A 22,606-nucleotide genomic window follows, 5' to 3' on the forward strand; every position below is an offset into this window, starting at 1 on the left:
AACTCAGTAATTAAATTCTAGTCTGTGTCTGGTGACGGGCATAAGATAAAAATAAAGCACAACTCCTTCACTTGAGGCGTCTCGGAGGGTGACCACTAGTACTTGGACCTGTAGCTGGACGTCCTGAGATGTCTTCCAAGTGTAAAGTGCAACCAGCGTTTGACGACTTAGCGCAGAAAAGAAGGGAAGATAAAATGTCTCTAACTTTTTATACTGATAACATGTTGATGTTTTGGATCTATTGGGTTAACGAAACTATATTATTAAAATTAATTTCACCTGTTTCTTTTTATCCTTTAAATGTGGCTACTGAGAATTTTTAAATTACGTATGGCTTACGTTGTATTTCTTTCGAGCAGCCCCGGTTGTAGATTACAAAATGGAAACCAGGGTTACCCTGTGGTGAATGTTACACCAGGATGTGTCCCCAGGACTGGGCTGACCCACCGTGCGGCATGTGTCAGGAAGGCCGGATTTGAGCTAATTAAAAACAATTTTATTTCTTTTTAACTTTCAGGCTTACAAAAATAGCACAAAGAATTCCTATAACTCTTGCACCCATGCTCCTCCAACTTTAACCTCTCCTGTAATCAGAATCAGTACACGCTGGTACGGTATTATTGTCTGGTCTGTAAACCGTATGCAGGTCTTACCAGCTACCCCCACTAGTGTCCTTTCTCTGGCACAGGATCCGGGGCAGGACCCCACAAGGCGTTCAGTGCCTGTGTTCTCAATCTCCTTTAATCTGTGACAGTTCCTCAGTCTGTCTCTGTCCTTCCGGACCTTGGCTCTTTTCAAGAGCGCTGGTTAGCTGTTTTGTAGAATATCTTTCAGTTTGGGCTCGTCGAGTGTTTCCCCATGATTAAATTCAGTTTACGCATTTTTGGCACGAATGCATCAGAAGGGACCTCATGGGTATCAGTGCATCCCACTATTGGTGGAATTAACTGATCACGTGGTTAAGGTGGGGTCTTCTGGGTTCCTCACTTGAACTAAGTTTTAAAGGAAGAATGGGGTTTGCCAGGTAGATGAGGCAATGAAGGGTGTTCTGGGCAGGAGAGTTGTACTGTGCAAAGACAGGGAGTGAGAAGAAGCGTGTGCTTTATGAGGAGTTGTAGGGATGAATAATCTCACGTGATCGGAGGCTACTGTGCGTGCGGTGGATGAGAGCCAGGCCACTGGGGCCCTAGACATCGCGCCGGGAGGCTTGGAATTCATGGAAGCGCAGCAGAGGACTCTCCTGGGGGTTGAAGTAGGAAGCATCATGATCGGTAGTAAATCAGAGGATGGGACAGAGGCTGGGACTCAGCAGGTAGAACCATCACTGCTTGGTGGCTCCCGGGGTGCACGTGGTGGCTGAGGTGGAGGTTGGAGAAAGTCGCTGAAGGCCATCGAGGTTTCCGCCTTGAACATCTGAGTGGTCGGCGTTGCTGATGACCAAGCCCAGAGGGGCCTCGTCTCGACAGGTGGCACCGCTGTCCACCTTGTCGTCTAAGCCACAACCCTGGGGTCCTCTTGGACTCCCCCGTCCTCTGTATTCCCACACGTAGGGTCTGTGGTGTCCACGTCCAGAAAGCAGATGTTGTAAATCCATCTACTTTTGTCCGGCCCATGGCCACCACCGGTCGTTTTAAGCACGGTGGCAGTTTCCTAATGAATCTCCCTGTTCCCGAGGCTATTCTGTCCTCCTCTTCCATCAGCCAGAGTTGTTCCTCTTTGCTTAAACCCTTTCGTTGGCTTCCCTTGTCTTTAGGCTGAGCTCAGACTCTGCTGTGGGCTCCGCGGCTTTCTACACCACCCCTGCCTCCTTCCCACGCCAGACCCTTGCCCAGCCAAACGGGCTTTGGTTCACTTCTCCCCGCCTGCCCCACGGGTTGGGACCGTGACTGTGTGCCGGCCCCTGTACCCCAGCACCGACCACAGTGAACACGGCTGAACGCAGGAGCCAGTAAGTACATCAGGAGTACACAGGAGGTGCAGAATCGCAGAAGTTCAGTTTTAGACGTGTGGCTTTGAGACATCTGTGAGACCAGCTTCTCGGTTCACATTTCCTGTAGGCAGTGAGAAGCACACAGCGTGAGCTCAGGAAAAGTCAAGGTTGGCTTCAGTAGATCTGAACGCCCTTAGGACACAGGACATAGTTGAAGCTGAAGGATTCGGTGAAGTTGTGACAGAAACGTTCTGAACCTGGATCCACAGTAAGAATACACTTTGCATCCTGGCTCGTAGGAACGTGTGACACATCTCAACACACGCGTTTGTATCGTTATCGAACAAATTGCACAGAACAGTATCTGCCTTTCTTCATGTGGCTCACTCTGATATCTTCTATTCTGTTTCATTTATTTTAATGCATGTTGCTTGTCCTAGTAACCGTTCTCGTGACTCACCACTGGACTGCGACCCACGGTGTTTCCCTGGAGGACATAGAGTAAGGGACGTAAGGGTGGGCGAGGGAGCCGTGGGCGCCGGGCAGAAGGAGGACATGCACACAGGGGTCAGGGACTTGGAGCGTGGTCCCCTCTCAGGGGCATTACACAGCAGTGACGGTGGTTTCCTGACAGAATCACTGTTTTGGGAGCCAGGTCTTGTAATCATTCCCAGCACAGCCACCGTGGCTGATGGCACAGTCACTTTGAGGAGCCACTGAGGCCACCATTCTGCAAGTAGTGAAGTGTCCCCCGCATCTGTGGGAGGGGGTCCTTCCCACAAAAGGATGAGACTCCACCCTCCGCTCCCCAAACTGCCTGGTCGTGCCCTTAGGGAAACCAGTTTCCTGTGACGTTTTCCAGGTACTGTGGGAGCGTCGTCTAGTCTTTTCTGTGTGTAAAAATGGCAAAGGGATGGTCGAAGTCTGTGTTGAGGGGCCCAGGCACTGGTCTGCAGATTGGGGAGGTTTACCCACGTTCTTGAAACGCCCCAGTTACGCTTGCACGTTCCCCGGTTATTCATCCACAGAGTTAGCCCCACCTCCCTGCCTCGGCAGGGGGGTTGTGAAGATGCGGGGAAGGGGTAATGTGCAAGGCGGAGCCAGAAAGCCCTGAGCTGCTGTGTGGTGGCGTGACGTTGGTGGGAAAGCTGGGGGAGAGCGGGAGAGAGAAGATGGGGGAAGCCTTGTCTCCAGAGCCCCCTGCAAAGACCACGTCCTGGGTTGTCATCTTTGAACGGTAACTCCAGTTGAACTTGCAGAAGTAAATTAATTTCTACTTCCTTAGAACGCTGAATCAGCATTGCATAAAGAACTTGCAATATTCAAAACACTGACTAAGAAGTCTGTTTAGGGCTTCCCTGGTGGCACAGTGGTTGAGAGTCTGCCTGCCGATTCAGGGGACACGGGTTCGTGTCCTGATCCAGGAAGATCCCGCATGCTGCGGGGCGGCTGGGCCCGTGAGCCATGGCCGCTGAGCCTGCGTGTCCGGAGCCTGTGCTCTGCAGCGGGAGGGGCCACAACAGTGAAGGGCCCGCGTACCGCAAAAGAAAAAAGAAGTCTGTTTAGTCTAGCCTGTGCCTCTGTATGCCTCTGGGTGTTGCTCTGAAGGGCATTCGTGTTGCAGTCTCTGCCCAGTACCAGGGGGCGGCCAGGGCCAAGTATCTAAGATGGGAGGATGGTCATCTCTCTTTTCAGCTGCTGGTCTACAACATCTTTCACTTAGGAGTCAATCTTCTATTTTTTCAAAGAAATCTTAAACTTCTTAAAAGTTGAGTTCACTTGGCTTTTCCAGTGTGTCTCCGTTAGAAGTGGCAGGGGGGACACTGCTCTAACAGGTTCAAGGACAAATGGGGTGAGCCTAACAGATTAGGGATCCTGATTTCTCTCATCGCAAGGATGTGAGCAGAGAATTACTTTGTGGCATCTGCGCTCACTGTGAACTTACAGCCAAGACTCCCCTGGGTCCCACTGTCTGCAGACAGGTCTTTGTGGGTCCTCAAGGGTGAATGCTTTGTGGGACAGGGAGAAAGACCAGGGGTTGTGAAGCAGGACCCTTTTGGAAGGATGTGATTGATCTGATTGGTTTAGCATCTTTATTAAACACATACTAGATTGCCCAGCCCAGGAAGAGATGGTCAGGCCAGATATTGGTGATGGTAGATTCTGTAGGCTTTCTGTGCTGTTTGATAAACAGTATAAAGGACTGCGGAATGTAAAAAGCTAAATAAATCCTAGAGGACTGGAAAAGGCAGCTAAAATAGGCCACGGCTATAAATTCCTCATAAGAGCTGTTGCATTTTGAGCCATGGGGCTTGTGGTGTACAGCCAGGCAGAGGGAGTGCCTGGGAGAGCTGCCGGCTGCAGAGCCACTCGTCCAGGTGTATTTGTCCCCATCTAAGGCCTGATCTTCCAGCTCGGAACGCTGCCCCTTCCAGACACCTCATTTGTTAGAGCAAAGTCATTAAACAAGTGGGCAGACTGAATTCATTTATCCTCTAGAGGATGAATGAGATGCAGACCTCCAGAATAGACACTATTTCCCTTACTAAGAAAACTTGGCTTATTTCCCAAACCCTCGCTAACACGAGGGTCATGGAAGGCACAGGGGATCAGCTTCCCAGAGTTGCCTTGTCTTAGGGATTCTGATTTAGAATAATTAAAACAAAAGACTGATTTTAAAATGTAATAATTTAGAATCGGAAATGTGACGAGATGAACCAAATGTGTGGGCTGGACCTAGTAGGCAGGTTACACGGGAAGCGGGACAGTTGGGAGGAGTCTTGATGGGCATCGTGGCATGGGAGGTGGGGGGATGAGTCAGATGTCCAGTGTGTGAGCGACCGACAGCAGACGATCATGATCTCATCCTTTCTGGGTCGGGAGTCCTGGGGCAGCTTCACTGAGTGCCTCTGACCCGGGGCCTCTCCCCAGCCGCTCTCAGGGTACTGACCAGGGCTGGGGTCACCTCCAGACTCAACTTGGGTGGATCTGCTTCCAAGCTGTCTCCCTTGGCCGTTGGCAGAGATGGCCGTTCCTTGCCACGTGGCCTCTCCACAGATCTTCTCACAGCCGGAGCCTCTCTGTCAACGAGTAACACCGCATGACTTACCACTTTCTGTGCTTTAGGTGGGGGTCACTGGGTCCAGCCTAACTCAAGGGGAGGAGGCTACCCAAAAGGACTCACACAGGGGGTGGGGTCATTGGGGGCCATTTTAGGGCTGCCAGCCCCTAGTAGCTTCTGGCTCTGGTGATGGAGCTCCCCCAGGATAGAAGGTGTTTCTGGGGGGCCTCGGGCTTCTGTCAGCATGGTGGGCTGGCCTCCCCCAGATGGTGCTGGAACGGGCACTGCCAGCTCGTGGCTTTTGCATTTTCCCTTTTCTGTGGCCTCAGCCAGGGATTTGTCTGTTGGACCCTTGGCTGAGGGCAGTGAAGATCTAGGTAAAATTTATGTGCATGTTCTTGAGCATTTTCTAGAGAGAGGGTGAGTCTATAATGACCCTGAAAAGTTTAAAAACCACTGGTCTACATTGACCTTGGACTTCCTGTTCAAGCTTGATTCAAACAAGATACCAGAGCCCGACTGATGACAGTCAGTAGCTAATTGATCAGTTATGCTGACATTGAAGATTATTAAGATTATTCCCTAATCCTAACCCTAACTCTAATAATTTTTTTAAAAAAAGATTCCCAGGTCACCTTGGTGGGCATTTTGGGTGTTAATTAGATCAGCTTTTTTCCCCATTTATACAAAAAGTTAACATAGGTGAGAGGAAATAACCCCCAAAAATGCTTTTTAGGAAAAAAAATGGTACAAAGCCCACGTTCTTGTGAAAAACAAAATCCTAACTGAATGTGGCTCCCGGGAACCCAGGTTTATGGCAAAAATCAAGCTGGCACCTCAGAAGGTGACATGTTGATGGAAGGGAACTGAAAACTCAGCGTCGGGAAGACCCAGGACATGGAAATGCAGCCCAGACCCTGGCGTCTGTGCACGTGACAACATCGCTGGGTCTCCGCATGCCAGCCCTCGGGGCCACTGAAATTCCCTGTGATCCTGAATCATCCCGGGGTGGGGTCAGAGTTCACATATATTTGCCATTTCTACCTGCTTAGGCCTGAAAGTCATTTTAGAAACATTTCCATCCAAAGTGGCCAAATAATAGTACACACAAAGCATCTATATGTAAAAAGGTTGACACTTTCCTGGGAATTTATTTACATGGAACACGTCATCCCCAGAGATCCACAGGTTCACGAGACATTAACCACAGATGGTTTTCTCTTTTATGCACATGACTCTCTGGTAACTGACCTCTATAATTACACTGTCTCCTTTTTGGATGAGAAGAAAACTTCTCTAGGCCGTCCGTTAAAACAGAAGCTAAGACCTCCCTGATATTCGTTAGAACGGGTTTTCCTTCAGATCGTACTGTAACTAGGTGTTTTCTTTTTAAGCCTCCCCTGCTGTTTTCTCCCCTTCAAACGTGTTTTTTAAAGGGTGTGATCAGTTTCTTCAGGAGGAAGTTATCGGAGGATATTTGGGGTTTAGAAGCTGAGGAGTGGACGTCTTACCTGTGCCCTCTCCCCCAACAGGCACTGCTGGAGTCCCTGGGGGAGAAGGGCCCTGTGTCTGTGGCCTGTGGAGGGGAGAGCCCGCTGGACAGCATCTGCCTCAGTGAATCAGACAAGACCGCCGTGCTCACCCTGATACGAGAAGAGGTAAAGGCTTCCTCGCTGCATCCACTTCTGGCTCCGTTTCTTTGTAAAGCCCGTGTGCCAGTGGGTAGCTTCCATCTCTGCTGGCTTGAGTTCTTTCTCCCTGGCTGGAAGTCCCTGTTTCCTCCACCTGTAGCTCGTATCAAGGGCTCCCTGTAAAACGCCTCGCTGGAGCTGGATTCCTGGCCTCCTGGTATCCAGAGGGCAAAGCTGACGCTTGGAAACATCCTTGAGAACTTTTGTGCACTTCTTTATCTTTTAGCCCTGAAGTTTTACATGTCGCATTTTGCCAACTTTACCCACGTATGTAACTAAATCAGTACCTTCATTTCACAGAGGATATATGCTCCTGCCTGAAAGTTTCTTAAATTCTAGACTTGCAGGAATGTAACATTGTTTCCTACCTTCATCCATTCTTTTTTTCTTGTTTTTTTTTCCTTTCAGAGTTATTTTATTCAGAAACAAGCAATTATAAATATACGTGTCTTTTCTTCCCTCTTTTAGACAAATGGTAGAATACTGTATATACCATTCTGTACCTTGCTTTTCTCACTTAAAAATACATCATGGTGATCATTCCATATTAGTACTTAATGCATGCCTACTTCTTTGTCTTTTTATAAATTTATTTATTTATTATTATTTTTTAAAATTTATTTATTTTATCGATTTATTTTTTTGGCTGCATTGGGTCTTCGTTGCTCCGCGCGGGCTTTCTCTAGTTGTGGCGAGTGGGGGCTACTCTTCATTGCAGTGTGCAGGCTTCTCATTGCAGTGGCTTCTCTTGTTGCAGAGTATGGGCTCTAGGCGCACGGGCTTCAGTAGTTGCCGCACGCAGGCTCAATAGTTCTGGCGCATGGGCTTAGTTGCTCCGCAGCATGTGGGATCTTCCCAGACCAGGGTTCGAACCTGTGTCCCCTGCATTGGCAGGCAGATTCTTAACCACTGCGCCACCAGGGAAGCCCGCATGCCTACTTCTTTTTCACATCTGTATAGTGTCCCACAGCCAAATTGGGTCATCAGGGACTTAAGTTCTTGCCATTTCATCCTCAGTGCACTGGCCTGTCCCCTTCAATGTCATAGGTCAGCTCCCCTCATGGTCCTAAGATGGCTGCTGCAGCTCCATACTTCACACTGCAGACATCAGTGCCTAGCATTAGAAAACGTCTAATTCTTGCCATTCACCTCTCTTTAGGAGCAAAGTCCTCTTTTTTAGGACTTTCCCAAAAGTCCCCAGCAGACTTCCTCTCACATCTTAATGCCTATAATCCCTTCATCCATTCTTAAAGAACTCAACTCTCGAATCCCTGTATCATGTTTATTGAACATCTTCTGTTCAAAATAGATCTCTGCTAGGCCTTTCCTGGGTGATCTGGAAAATACGAAAGATACTGTTAGGTGCCATTAGTTACCTCCCTCCTCTATTGTGTTTCTCTGCTGTAGTTTATGTGTTTGGTTTGTGTGTTTCTTGATGATTCCACCTTTTTTTTAAGAAGGTACTTCCCTCGGTGTAGCGACTTAATTTTTATAATATAATGAGAGTGGTTAAGTACCTCTGACCTAGGTCTTTGGAACTGTTAAAACATAGCAATAAGTGTCAGCTAGTCCTGTTGTCAAAACAGGCGCTGTGGTAAGGAGGCCCCTACAAAATCCTGTAAATGAGAAAAATGACTTTTTCTTTCTCCTGAGAGTTAAAACTAAGAGGACCACCAGGTGCATCGAAGATGTGCCTGATCCCCTGAAGCAGACAGGTTGGCTTCTAGTTCTTGAGATCCTGATAGATGGCACCAAAATAAAGATTGTACCAACTAGAAAGAAGCACAGAGAAGTATAATCACAGGAGAACGATAGGTGCCCATCTGAGCTCTGTGCAGGGCAAATGGCGTTTGAGGCCTTGAATTTAGAGTGTTTCTCTCCAGTTAGCACGAGCCTCCCAAACGCAGCAATATGGGTTCTGGTCCGGCGAGTAAGATCTTGCCAACAGTGAGATGGAGGCCTCTGCCTGGAGGAACTTCGGGGCCCTATTCTGACCCAATCCGAAATCTCTGCAGAATGAGACTGTCCGCTCAGGCCAACTTCCCCCACTCTGATTTGGTGGCAGTTTCATTTCTCAGCCTAATTAAATTGGCGCTCTGGCGTCGCCCTTGGTTAAGATGAGTCTCCGCCAGACAAATGGCTCAGCTGTTGGCGTCCCGACCCAGCAGGGTTCTGGGCCGATAGCCAGACCCCGGACCGAGCTGGAGTTTACAGAGATGGTAATAACCACTTGCAGCTTTCCTGGGAGAGGTTCTGGTCACCTTCATCCCGGTGACCACGTGACCACATTCCAGCCTCTCTGCAGCCGAGAGCATCTCCCCAGTGTCGTGAGCATTATACACAGGTGGTGGGGGTTTACTATTCCTAATGTAGATTGACTGCCTTCAGATGGACCTGGTTGTTTTCAGGCTCTAGTCTTAAATTCAAGACATTGAGTAGGTAAAACCAAGCTTTATCTCCACTATAATCTAGATAATCACTAAAGAGATGGAAGCAAATGAATGGAAGAAAAAATACGAAGAAACCCGACAAGAAGTCTTGGAGATGAGGTTAGACTGGAGGTTTGAGGGAGGGGTGGGTACCTTTATGCATTTTTAGATTTAATACAAAGGAAGTGATGACAGTATTTGCTTGCACAGAACCAGCTGTTGAGAACTCGAGGGCTTTGCTATTTGCACCTTAATTTGTGACTGATGGTGTCATTTCCTGAGGATTGCCGACCAGTTATTGTATTCAAATGCTGTAGCTCAATTTGGCTTGTTCAGGACATTGCAAATAAGCAGAACCCACATAGTTCTTGTCTTTTGAAAAGACCAATTTGTGCAAAAATATCCATTTGATATTTGATATAATAACAGATTTATTGACATACTCAATTATGGAAACACTAATTTCTAAAACGAATTATACGTGGTAGCTTCAGATTTCACAACCACGGAATAGATTATAAAAAACATGTTAACAGGAAACAAAACTGACTTTACACTGAAATCTTTTTATTTTTGCTGCTCACTCCCTAGAGTTAGGAGCTGTGAAAAAACCAAAGATGGCATCAAAGACTGGGGAGCATAAATAATTTATAAACTGTGCAGTTGGCACTTGAATGATTAAGAAACATTTTAAATATGTCCACTCTAATTTGTGGCTCTTGTATTATTTGGTTTTTTGAGCATTTACCGGGTGTAAGTCCCTGTGCTGGCATGCTGGGGAGGACGGCATGGCCCCTGACCTTGGGGAGCTTACAGCAGCCATCGTAAGAACTTTGATGCAGGGTCAGCGTGATGGGCGCCACCCGTGAGGGGCGGGGGAGTGGTCACTTCTCACGATGGGGGATGAGGTCACAGGGAGGGGCACCCGTCACGGGGCAGGATCAGGAAGGCACTGCACTTCCCTAAAAGAAAGGTTAACACTACAGGGCGATCTTTAAACCTCTTTGAATAACTAAAATACTTCTGGAATTAGGACAATCAGATAAAACCCGGATCTGAATCAGAGGGGACCCACTACCTGTAAGAGTGGTTTGGGGCCAGGGGAAGCCTGAACTCAGGTCAGGTCTCTTAGGAAGAGCCCCAAGAGTGTCATTAACTTATTTTGTAAAAGATTCACTTCTCTAAGCAGAATTCACGTATTGCCTTGGGGTCATTCACACAAGTGCAAAGAAAAGGTGAAGGCAGTTGTTTCTGTAAATAGAACAAAAACCTGGTTAAACAAAATCTCAAGAAAAACCTTTCTGAACATTAACAAATCTTAGGTTAAGCGTAAAAAAAGGAGAGCCCCAAAGCAGGTAACTGGGTTATGTGAGTGTGTCAGCACATGTTAACGTGTTTAATTGTTTGGGGCAGCGTTTCTCCAGCTTCCATTGTTAATAAAATTCTCTTCTGATAAGAGTTTTTGTTTGTTTGTTTAAGGAAAATTGTGGCTGAGTATGAGAAGACCATTGCCCAAATGATCGGTAAGGAAGTTTTCTTCTAGGGTACGAGCCATGGGATCCAAAGGTGATCTTCAAATCAGAATATAAACGTCAGTTTGTCCATCCCGGAGATACAAGCGATTCTTATTATTTGCAGTAGTTGATGAAGTTTCCCAAACACTGAATTAGCCGATACTGAATCATTGATCCTCAGGAAAGCTTTGCCTTATGGGTGTTTCTGTCTAAAGACACCTTATTTAAGGTGTACTGTGGACTCATTAACATTGAGCTCACGGCCAGTTCATGCCAGTTCATGCCAGGACAGAGCTCATCTCACACGTGTTTTCCCCCTAAGACACCTCCAGCCCTGTGGCTCTTAGGACACGAGACAGCCCTGCAGTCTAGGCTTGGGGCCCATTTCAAAATCCCCAACAGGAAGCACAAAAATGCCAAAAACGTGGCCCTGAGTAGACTGAAAAGGACACTTGTTTGCAGTGTGAAACGAGGCAGAGCATCGCCTTGTCCAGCTTCAGCCGAGAACGTGCCCGGCAGGTGACTCCAGTTCTCTGCCGTTCCACGCGTGTCCCCGAACGGCCGGGGGCGCACCACACCTACTGATTTGGGGGCTACACATAGAAATAGCGAGCAGGGAATCTGCAGATAATGGGGACCACTGTCGTTAGGTTCCTTTTAGAGGACGGCAGACACTCGAGTTCCAGCACCAGGGTGGGTGGCCTCACCTCGTCCTTCGTACCCCCGGGGGGACGTCTCTGCTCTACGCAGCGGCGGCCTCACTGCGCTGCAGGTGGTGCTTTCCCTGCGCCAGACCCATCGATGCCTTTAGAGAAGGACAGCGCTTCACCCTCCTGCGTTGCATTTAGAATCTCTCGTAGCCTCGGTTGTAAGGACCGACTCCCTAAGTCAGTCAGGTCTTCCTGCATTAACTTAGGCGGCGAGATGATTTTTTCTGCCGTCCGCATCACCTGACGCCTGGGTAGACGCACGGCTCACGCCCTGAGCTCCTCTGGGTCTCCACTCCCATCTCTCCTCTGGCAGAGACTGCTCACCCCTCTTTCCCGGCTGTGTTTCCCCCACCCCGGCCTGTCACCATGTCTCCCCCGCCAGAAAGTCAGTCCTTGAGGGTGGAACCTTTGTTACCTTACCTGCTGGGTTCCCCGACCCAGCGTACTGCCTGGTGGCTCGGGAGGGCGGCTGTGCGCTGTGTGTTGAGAGAACGTGCGTTGCTTCTGATCATGACTCACAGAAGATGAACAGAGGACGAGTATGACCTCTCAGAAGAGCTTCCAGCAGCTGACCATGGAGAAGGAGCAGGCCCTGGCCGACCTAAACTCGGTGGAAAGGTCCCTCTCCGACCTGTTCAGGAGATACGAGAACCTGAAAGGCGTCCTGGAAGGGTTCAAGAAGGTAGCCCGTCCTTTGCCTTCTGCCTCCCTGGTGGTGTGTCTTCTTGATAATGGGTCTTCAAACGCACGTGCCAGAGGTGCAGGTGGCCTAGAAACAGGGAATCGGGGCCCCTGGGTGGCGTGTCTTGGTCTCCCCTGGGTCAGGTCAGGGAGCCTTGGACACGACCAGAGTGGCATGGAGTGTGAGAACCGTGGGACCCTCAGACTTAGGAGAATTCTAGAAATGTTCTTTTTGATTATTCACCAATTTAATGTTAGTAAAAGTAAAAGGGAGTCAAGCCATAGCACTGAAAAATACAGGCTGCATATTCTGGAAGAAAGTAAGTGTAAAGTTTCAAATTTAGTGTAAGTGGGCATATTGATTTGATCTGGTTGTACACCATCACTAAGACACATTTATAGCAGTGAACACTTTTTTTTTTCTCTCATATTAACCATAAAAATGACTGTCCGGTTTGTCTAAAATGGGGATCAGATTGCCCTTCAGTTTTGAATATCTGCCCTTCCTAGAGCAGGTGTGTCAGTGTAACTTACTGTATGACTTGAAAGTTAATACATGAAGAAGTTATCTACAGTTTCTTCAGTGAGAATTATTTGTGTCTGTTTCAGACTACCATGGAGTCTTATTTGGAGGCATCTGAATGTATTAGGTTTTTTCATTTTTTTTTTTTTAATGAAAACCCCGATATGTGGTATGCTACTAGTAGAAGGAAAACAAAATGACTTGTTTCTTTCATGTTAAATTGTCACTTGGGAACAGAATGAAGAAGCCTTGAAAAAATGTGCCCAGGATTACTTAGCCAGAGTTAAACAAGAGGAGCAGCGGTACCAGGCCCTGAAAATCCACGCGGAGGAAAAACTGGACAAGTAAGAGCTTGTGCATAAGAATTTCACTTTTCGTGATGTTGTGGGAAGATTGACAGGCGAGGAAAAAAAAATCACTACTTTGCAATTCCAGGTGGCACGTGTGTGTACCTGGGTGTCTTATTTAGTTTTTTGAATAGGTGGACTCTACACAAGGTTCAGACATTAAAAAGAATAAAAAAATACAGTCTCTCCCTCCCACTCTCTCCCCCTCCCAATGGGTTCCCACCTCTTTCCTCACCCCAGGAAATCATTCTTTTATCCTCCCAGACATCCTTTTCCCCCTTCTTTTCCCCCCACCCCAGCTGTATTGGGCTATAATTGACATAAGACATTGTGTAAGTTTAAGGTGTACAACACTGATTTGATACATTTACATACATATCACCATAGAGTTAGCTAATGTGCCATCATGTCACATAATTACCATTTTTTAAATGTGAGAATCTCCTTTTTTAATGGAGATTTTTAATTAATAAAGTTGCTTGTAGGTCTGTGTTTCATAGATGCCAGTGGTTAGTATCCTGACTCATTGGCTGTGTTAATCCACAGAGATCCTACCTGTTATTGTACTGGGTTAAAAAAAAATCTAAGATTGTTGTAGAAACTGTCAATGTGATTCTGTTTTCTGGTGGCATGTGAATGTTGAAGGGTCCCGTGTGCCTTTTAGGTTGATTCTGCCATTGGTTTGCATCATGGAAATCTCCTTAGCAGTTGTGTGTAAATTGAATTTTTATAAATTAAAATTGAATTACATAGCTCACCAATTCCTCTTTTTCCTCTATGGTGGAGTCAGTTCTCCTAGTTCTGTGTCACAGGCGTCAGCGGTTAGCATCCCGATCGTGAGCCACAACTGATGACAAACCATGTGCTTTTTGTCCCTTCGTTCCATAAACAGAGCCAATGAGGAGATTGCTCAGGTTCGAACAAAAGCAAAGGCTGAGAGCGCCGCTCTCCACGCAGGGCTCCGGAAAGAGCAGATGAAGGTGGAGTCCCTGGAAAGGGCCCTTCAGCAGAAGGTAAGAGGGGACCCACCGAGACCTTTGTTTTTCCTCCTCGGCTGCAGCTCCCATGTCGTCTGGATGAAAGGGGCTTATCTCTGCGCAGACGCTTCACTCCAGCTCCTTTGGGAAGTGACTCAGGTGGCAACAGGTACTCCCAGGTGTATTAGTGGGACCTGGCCACAGGCAGGGTACGAGAGGAGGTTGCATTAACTGAAGCTCAGAGGACCAAACGCTTAGGCTCCGAAGCTACCTATTTTCTCTTTCCGTTTTGTTTTTTTCTGTAATATAATATGTGAAGCCATCTTCCCCCTTCGTCGCAATTTTCCCCTCCAGGGGGACATTTGGCAACGTCTGGGGGTATATTTGGTTGTCACGACTGGGAGAGGTTACAGGCATCTAGTGCGTAGAGGCCAGAGATGCTGCTGAACACCCTGTGGTGCACAGGATGTGCCCCACACCGAGACTGGCCCTGCCCAGATGTGGTCAAGAAACTCTGCTATAGAAGTAAAAATCAGTGGTGATAACGATCCCCATTCTTTTGCTAATTAGTGACTCTTAGACTTCATTTTCTGTGCCTCTAGTGTTTTTCTTACTGTGTCTCCAATCATGTTGTCAGGCCTGTGGCATCCATTCAGCCAGGGCAGGGGTTTTTATCGTGGAGTCTGATAACCCCTAAGACAGTGGCCCCTGGGATACTTAGACTCTGGAATCCCAGGTCCCTGGGGATGCTCATGGATCAAGTGAGGCCCAGATACTTTTTTTTTTCTTTTTTTCTTTTTTACAAATACCCCCAAGTAATTCCTATGATAGCAAGGAAGTTTGACAAACAAACTTCAAGGACAGACTTCAGAGGGCCAGTAATTACCCTTACCCCCTACTCAATGTAAGCATAACTTTGTGAACACAAGACCATTTCTCAGGGGAGAAGGTATAGAGCTTTCCTTTCTTTACAGGGTTTCTGGTGTAGAAAAGTTAAGAACCACTGAGTTGGGTTGCCTAGGGAGGAGTATAGCCAGTCTGGGGACTATTTCACTGTGATCCGTTATCTTGGGATACAGACTGCATCATCACATCATTTATCTTTCAGAACCAAGAAATTGAAGAACTGACAAAAATCTGTGACGAGCTGATTGCAAAGCTGGGAAAGACGGACTGAGTTTCCCCTGTTAGCTCAGCAGATCTGCATTTGGCTGCTTCTCTGGTGACCATGATTATCTTGCCTTATCCAGGAATAATTGCCCCTTTGCAGAGAAAAAAAAAAAAAAAACCACGGAACTTTACAAAAGCACATACCTACCGCTGCCTGTCCCGCTTTGCTGCCGACGCACCCGCCCGGGAGGCGCCGCTGGAGGATTTACTGCGCAGCCCCTGAACGAGTGGCCTGACGACCCGTCGGGCTCAGTGAGTCGGGCTGCCCAGTCTGGGCGGGATTCTCTATCTTTGGTTTGTTTTAAAGTCATCTTTACTTTCCCCAGGTGCGTTCAGTGTATGATTTTATGGCTACTATTTGGGACCATATCCTGTCCACCACCTGTCTGGTTTTTTTTTAAATTTATTTCATCGTTTACATTTAATTTTCAATTTTAGTGGTTTTATTTGAGGAGATGATTTGGCCTATTGTTATTTCCAGTTGAGTACCCATTTATACACACGTGCTCTCTCTCACTCACACACACGCATGCACGCACGCATATTTATATATGCTGCTGGGTTTTGTTTTGGTTTTTTTCCCTGAAGCATAATCAAATAAGAACTTCTCTACAGGAGGGCATATTTCCATAAATGTAAAACCCTATTTTGAAACAGAGTCCTTTCTCAGAATGCCAACTTCAGAATTTGGGGGGTTGGGGAGGTGAAGCCCCCAGACTCCATGTCTGGCGTGACTCATAACCTCAGACTCAGGTGTCACATAAGGGAGACTGTTGGCCGTAGTGTCCTGTTGCCCCGTATTTCGATGCTCCTCAGCCTGGATGCAGGCGGCCCCTCTGGAGTTAGTCCTCAGGCCCAGGGCATCTACTTTGTGGGATCCCTCACAGCTGGGGTTCGGCAAGTCTGTCCTAGCGCCATCAGTCTCCTCTGCTTCCATTTGTTGCTCCACGATGACATTTGCTCTCTATTATCTCTCTATTTGGAATATGCAAAGGAAGTCTGCTTGTCAAAGGTTTAGATGATCTTATTTAATTAACCCCATTAGCAATCGTAAGGTGAAGCAAAAGTTGGATTTTTCCAAGTGTGATGCATTGTTCTTCAGACTTTTTTTCCCCAAAGGCAAAAAAAAAAAAAAAAACTTGCAAACTTAAAGAGAGTAGAATTTTCAACCAAATGGGCAGGAAAAATCGTGCAAGCCACTCCAAAAATCAGTGCGTTTTGAATATTTTTAAACCAAGGCCATTCGAAGACTGGAGGAGGGGAGTGCAGGGAGCAGATCCCACTCACAAAACCAAATTCCTCAGGCCGTTCCTGGGCTCCATTCAGAGTGGCGGGGCCCTTAACCCCCAACTGGAAATTTCCCGTGTGAACCCCTCCCACTTGATAGGCGAAACCAAATCCACACAGGTGTTTTAAAGCACTGTTTTGTCTTAATCTGAACACCCTGAGCGTCTTCACGGTGATAGACGTTATCTCCAGTACACGTAAGTTTTCGTACTTTTCTTGTAAAACTACTGCATGACCCAACTTCAGCAATGAATTGTGCCTCGTGGAGACCCGCTCTAGCTCTTTCGAGATGACTTTTTCTTTAGCCGTGTACTGTTCACATGGTTGCAATCTTTAGCTCCAGGGAGGTCAGTATTGTCTTTTAAAGCCAGAAGTCCTGTTTAACCGATATGCATTTCTCACAATTGGTGCTTAGGCTGTATTTTAAAGCCTACCGTCTTAACATTTTGTACAAAAAAAACCAACAACAACAGAAATGATCTGTGTTTGGAGAAGTGATGTGACAATCATTTGGGCCCTGAAAGCAGTCACGGGTTTGACGTGAGTGCCCTGCTACAACCCTGTCCCTGGAGGAGCAGGTGTCTCTAGGCAGTGTGATTGCGGCCTCTTCCAATCCTCCACGACTAGAGAAACTCATTTTGCGTTTTGCAGAAAGAAACGTTGCTAAACCTTTTTGCTGCTGTGTTTTGGTGACATATCCATGTTTACCTGTTTTGTATTGCTCTGTTTGACGCATGAAAGGCTTAGTATAGGGGTCTCTGTTATAAACCTACAGTCCTCTCTTTTAGGCTTCTTGTGTATAAAAAGAGAAAGTAGCTGTGTGTTGAAACAGAGGCGACGACAGTCTTTCCCAAGCACACTGGTGAGAAGAGACCCCTAAAAACTAGACCCTAGGGAGTAAAGTTGCTGCACAAGGAAAACGAAAGGGTCCTTATTCAGTAATACTTGCCACTGGCCTCTCAACTATGACCATTACAGGGAAATGGTCTTCCTTCTAATTGAATAGATGGATTTTCTCCAACAAAAAGAAACATGTAGCTTGTCCAGCTGGCAGATCAAGAGAATATACTGGGCAGAATGAAGTATGTTTGTTTATTTTTTAAAAAACATAAGGGGGAGAAAGAAACTTGTAGTAATCCGGAGAGTAAGAATGTGGCCTAGAATTTTGCTTCAAAACATGGGCGGGGCCAAGTTACTCGTAAGCTAGACAGTAATACTCTCTGTGACAAACATGAAGGGAAAATGAGAGGAAGCCACTGGCCTGGACGGTGGTTTGGGAACACGAGTGGTCCTGTTGAGGCTCTGGGTCCAGAGCCACATCCTAAGTTTTTCATTTTTCCAAAGTATAGATGGATAGTCTTTACCTAAAAGTGTTTTAATTGGAGGATCTATTGGAAGACAGACTGCACAGTTTGTCACTTGGTTGGCTAGTCATTTACAGTCAGACCTCCCCAAATTTACTTTATTTGGAGACACTCCTGGAAACCAGCGAGCGGCCTGCCCAGACCTTCTGTGAAACCGTCCTGGAAACACCGAGAAGCCCAGTTGGCTTGCGTGGCTTCTAGCATCTTCAGACCTAGCCCAGATTAGGAAGTGTAGAAGCACATGATGGTAAAAAACTCTGAGGACCTGGCAGCCTTCCAAACTGATACGGAGTCCAAGGGAAGATTTACCTTTTGTTCTGGAGGATGGCTCAAGTTGAATCTTCTTTCCAGCCAGTTACCTTTTTTTACCTGTCCCACACTTTCTGCAACTCTCACACAAATACTTAGATACTTTAGTACCGGGCCTTGGATTCTTACTGACTGATTATAAGCCAGCAGAGTAAACTGCCCCAGATGTCCCTGGGCTGACTCAGTGCAGCCAGAGTGCAGCATTTTACTGAATGTTACTTTATGAAAGCATGTTACTTTCATTTTACTGAAAGGTAACAGAGGACTTGATGGCTCTAAAGCTCAAAATGGAGTTGTGATGAGCAGGCAATGGTGAGTCTGCGTGCACTAACTGGAAATGATTCAGCACGTCCTTTTTTAGTGGAGTAAAATCCCTAAAGCTCCCTTTTGTTTTCCCTTTGGTTTTTTGCTGCAGTTGGTAGCCGTCTCATGAATTGTCCACGACCGGTGTCTCTTCTTTGTAGATTTGTGACCATGCAGGCTTGCTCTCGGACTTGGGTGGTTTCTTACTTTATCCTCTTGTTGGGAAGAGAGAAACTAGGTGTTTGAAGGATTAAATGATTCAAGCAAAGTGTTTTAGGGTAAAGATGTATATATTCTGAAGAATTTAAAAGATAGATTATTATCTGCTTATTAAAGAACAAATAACAGTCTGGGAATCCCAGAATGTCAAGCCAAAAGTCTATAGGGTCATCTTCTTCAAAGATTTTCATAAAGAAGTATTTTAAGGAGACTTCTGTCTATAAAGGTTTGACTGGCCTCCAGATTCCAGTGATTTGAAGAAAGCATCTTATCACTCAAACCTTGAGTCTCCCATGTAGTAAAGGCAAAGGAATGGTCATGATAGATCCTTCTGTCTAAGGATCTCCTCTGGAAGATTGTATGAACAACAATTTCCAGCGAAGACCCACCCCCTAGTGCCCAGAGCTAGCATTCTGGAGACTAAAGATTGCACTTTCCATAGTTTTTTCATCCAAATGCAATCCCATTTCTGTGCCTCTTAGCATGCAGTTAGATTTGGACAGGCAAGATTCCTAAGGAATGACTTTATTAACTATAATATGGTTACAGCTACTACATATATATATATACACATATATATACACACTCTCGTTATAGTTGTACTATGGAGATGTCGCGTGCAATGCTGGCCTGTGACGGTCCGTCTAGCGCCCTGACTCAGCCGGCGGAGACCAGGCCTGGTGCTGAGGTGTGGTCTGAACCTTCCCTGTATCCATTCATCACTTTAGAACCTTGAAGATGCCACTTTCTGTCCCTCTGCCTTTTAGCGGCATCGGAAATCTGCTCCACAGAGACTCTCCCAGTCACGTTGTTAACTGATGCTCTGTGAATAATTTTCAAGGGGACATATAAAAATACGAGCTCCAAAACCAGCCCCCGACCCAGTGCAGGAAGGTCTGCAGATTTCACACTCGCAGCCTCAGGCTTGGTCCTTGCCACCCAGTGAGCCAGGATCCAGGCATTTCTTTGAAATCTCAGAGGTAGCAGCAACCTTTTCAGTGTCGCTTTTAGCAAGTGTGTGTTTGCCAATAGATACCCCTGTGTACTAACGTGCCAACAAGTAAATGTTAATTGCACATCTGCTTCCACTGTGTCCCCACGGGTGCCACAAAGTGTGTGAGGAGCCTCGTCCAGAGGAATCTAACGCTGCATTGACTACTGCTATCAGGATTGTGTTGTGTGGAATAAATCATCTACATAAATTTTATATGCACAAGTAATTTCCCTTTTATATGTCAGGTAAATATTTGTAAAAGTTATACTCACACAAATGAAATTATTATAATGATTACTAATATATTTTTTCCATGTTTCATTGCCTGAATAAAAACTGTTTATCACTGTTAGATGTGGCTGTGTGGAGACTTTTTTTTTCCTGGTTATAAGTCACTTTATCCCCAATTGTGAAAATTCATGACAGCCTCACTTTTATGGGCTCCATATTTCAGTCTAAAAATACGAAAGATGACATTTTCGCTACATTCATTTTGTGGGATTTTATGCATTTGGTTAGGTGTGTAATTAAAAACAAAACAAACTTTGGAATTCAGACCTTGCCACATAAATTTCCATGCCTTTGCATCTGTGCAAACAAAGTATTTAATTGGGTGCATCTTGGTTTTGCTTAACAGACTGCTTGTCTGCCTTGGCATATTTCAAGTCGTAAGAACCTCAGTCACCCCAAACTTTCCGACTCATGAAGGACACATGATCAGCCAGAACTGTGTAAACATCGCAGCGCGGCCACAAAACATAGTTGACGTTTTATGTTTCTTCTAGGTTAATACCAGGAAAAATTTTTTCAGTACTACCAGGCCAACTCTCCACTTAAAGGGTAGGAAATGTCATGCGTTTTATTACAGGAAAAGATAAATTAAGAGGCCAGTTAAGGCTCTATTTACAACTTAGGTGAGGATCCACTAAGGAAAATCAGAGCACTGTTAACTTTCTTACTATCTCCTACATCGTAAGACATGGCAGCCTCTAAAGTTCTTAAAAAGAGTGTTTCCCAGGGCTTCCCTGGTGGCGCAGTGGTTGAGAGTCCGCCTGCCGATGCAGGGGACACGGGTTCGTGCCCCGGTCTGGGAAGATCCCACATGCCGCGGAGCGGCTGGGCCCGTGAACCATGGCCGCTGAGCCTGCACGTCCGGAGCCTGTGCTCTGCAACGGGAGAGGCCACAGCAGTGAGAGGCCCGTGTACCGCAAAAAAAAAAAAAAAAAGAAAAAGAGTGTTTCCCACTAGTGAGCCCACTGAACTGCCTGGAGGGAATCCTGTAAAATGACCAAAGGAGGTGGCACAGCATTTAATAAATTAATAAATACATAATAAATATAAATTAAGAGAAAATACAGCAGGAAATAGAGTGCATTGCACAAATGAAGGATAAGTATTGCTTCATGAAGTTTGTTTTGGATATAAGTGAATGTGAGCCAGGTGATGAAGAAAAATTAATTTCTTGCTGTGGCTAGTGGTCAAAGCAAGAAAAACTTGGTCTAGTCAAGAGAAGTCACTTTGCAGTGGAAGACACTGGGGCCCAGAGAGAGCAGTGGTGTGGCCAAGATCACAGAGCTCGAATATTAGTAACTTTGTTGCCCTCACTCAAAATGGGCAACAGAATTAATTGCCTCTTAGTAGTCCTTTTGGAACTCTTCAAATCCAAGTTCTCCCAGGTTTGGATAGTGTATTTACATCACTTTCTAAGTCTGTAGGCATTTAAGGACCAAAACCAAAGACCTTTTTTCTACATTGATTCATTCATTCATTTACCAAATACTGCATTTGCAGAGTTAAAGTGAACATACAAAAGTTTCTGAGGCTAGTTATATAAAGAGAAATGTTTTGAAGTTTCACTGAAACTTCATTTCAGTATAAACAATATGCTAATTAAAACTATGCATGTGAACCCAGGTCTCTTTGATCTCAAATCCCACTCTTCTTAAGGCCAGTATGTGCTGGACATACATTGGAAAATCGTCCTCAACAGGGCCAAGGATGAACAACTCTTTATTCACTAAATGAATTTTCATGCTCTTTTCTCAAGTGGGAATATTTAAGTGGGTGTCAGAGAAGCCACTGCGTAATCATGTCACCAAAGTTTAACTGTTAGGGACAGGAACCCTAGTCAAAGATGCATAATTTGTTACTGTACTGGAAAGGCACAGGAAGGGAAATCGAAGCTCCAGTTCTCATTTTTTCCATCCTAGTTTGCGGAACAAGCTTTGGCGTGAAGGCTGAGATGGGGTTTCTAGTCCCAGCTTTTGTCAACTGCCTTGGACAGGCCTTTAACGCCCTCATTTGGACTGAGGATACTAGAAAGCCCTTTCCTGTGATTTGCGATTTCACAAGTCTGCCTAAAGTGCTAACCATAAGGCAACAGTCCCCGAGTTTTTCTTTCAAAATCATTCTGAAAACGCCTGCCGTGAGATGTTCTGACAGTAGTAGACTTGCCACAAGATGGTGGGTCCACAGGACTTTTTGCTGCGTCCACTATGGCTACAGCATTCAGAAAAGTGAACGCCAGCCCACATTACCCAGGAAGGGAAAAGGCCTGGGCCCAAGCCCTACACCCACATCCAAGTCCATGCTCTCATTTTCTCTGACGACTGCAGCTCTCTGGACCTCAGTCTTGTCCTCAGGATGGAGAAGCTGGGTTTATCCTGAGGCCTCTCCCAAGAAGTGAGTGTCATGTTCCTGGGCCCTTTCCAGATACTTGGACAGCAATACCGTAGACATGAATATCGCTTCCACAAGACTTAAGTCAGGCTGTTAAAAGAGATAGCTTGTGTGCAAGGGAGAAGGTGGGGGGGGGATGCCAGCTCCTGGAGTAGAAGGGGAAGTTGCTTCTAAAAGGGAGGGTTTGGGGGCTTCCCTAGTGGCGCAGTGGTTAAGAATTGCCTGCCAATGCAGGGGACACGGGTTAGATCCCTGGTCCAGGAAGATCCCACATGCTGCAGAGCAACTACGCCCATGCGCCACAACTACTGAGCCTGCGCTCTGGAGCCCGTGTGCCACAACTACTGAAGCCCGTGTGCCTAGAGCCCATGCTCCGTAACAAGAGAAGCCACGGCAGTGAGAAGCCTGTTCTCTGCAA

The 22,606-nt window shown here is 46.3% G+C and overlaps 1 protein-coding gene across 6 annotated transcripts in view; it reads left to right on the top strand.

The window, feature by feature from the left end:
* Positions 1–19,861, top strand: part of TACC1 (transforming acidic coiled-coil containing protein 1) — a 114,605-nt gene extending 94,744 nt beyond the window's left edge. For all 6 annotated transcript variants that reach the window (XM_032618141.1, XM_032618142.1, XM_032618138.1 and 3 more), the window contains 7 exons: positions 6,524–6,649; positions 9,155–9,231; positions 10,591–10,634; positions 11,857–12,017; positions 12,777–12,883; positions 13,779–13,899; positions 14,972–19,861. In XM_032618141.1, coding sequence (XP_032474032.1) covers positions 6,524–6,649; positions 9,155–9,231; positions 10,591–10,634; positions 11,857–12,017; positions 12,777–12,883; positions 13,779–13,899; positions 14,972–15,040 — 705 coding nt within the window. In that variant the 3' untranslated portion in view covers positions 15,041–19,861. The remainder of the gene's footprint in view (positions 1–6,523; positions 6,650–9,154; positions 9,232–10,590; positions 10,635–11,856; positions 12,018–12,776; positions 12,884–13,778; positions 13,900–14,971) is intronic.
* Positions 19,862–22,606: the final 2,745 nt, after the last annotated feature.

The sequence above is a fragment of the Phocoena sinus genome, chromosome 21 (assembly GCF_008692025.1).
Source record: "Phocoena sinus isolate mPhoSin1 chromosome 21, mPhoSin1.pri, whole genome shotgun sequence".
Taxonomy (NCBI): Eukaryota; Metazoa; Chordata; class Mammalia; order Artiodactyla; family Phocoenidae; genus Phocoena; species Phocoena sinus.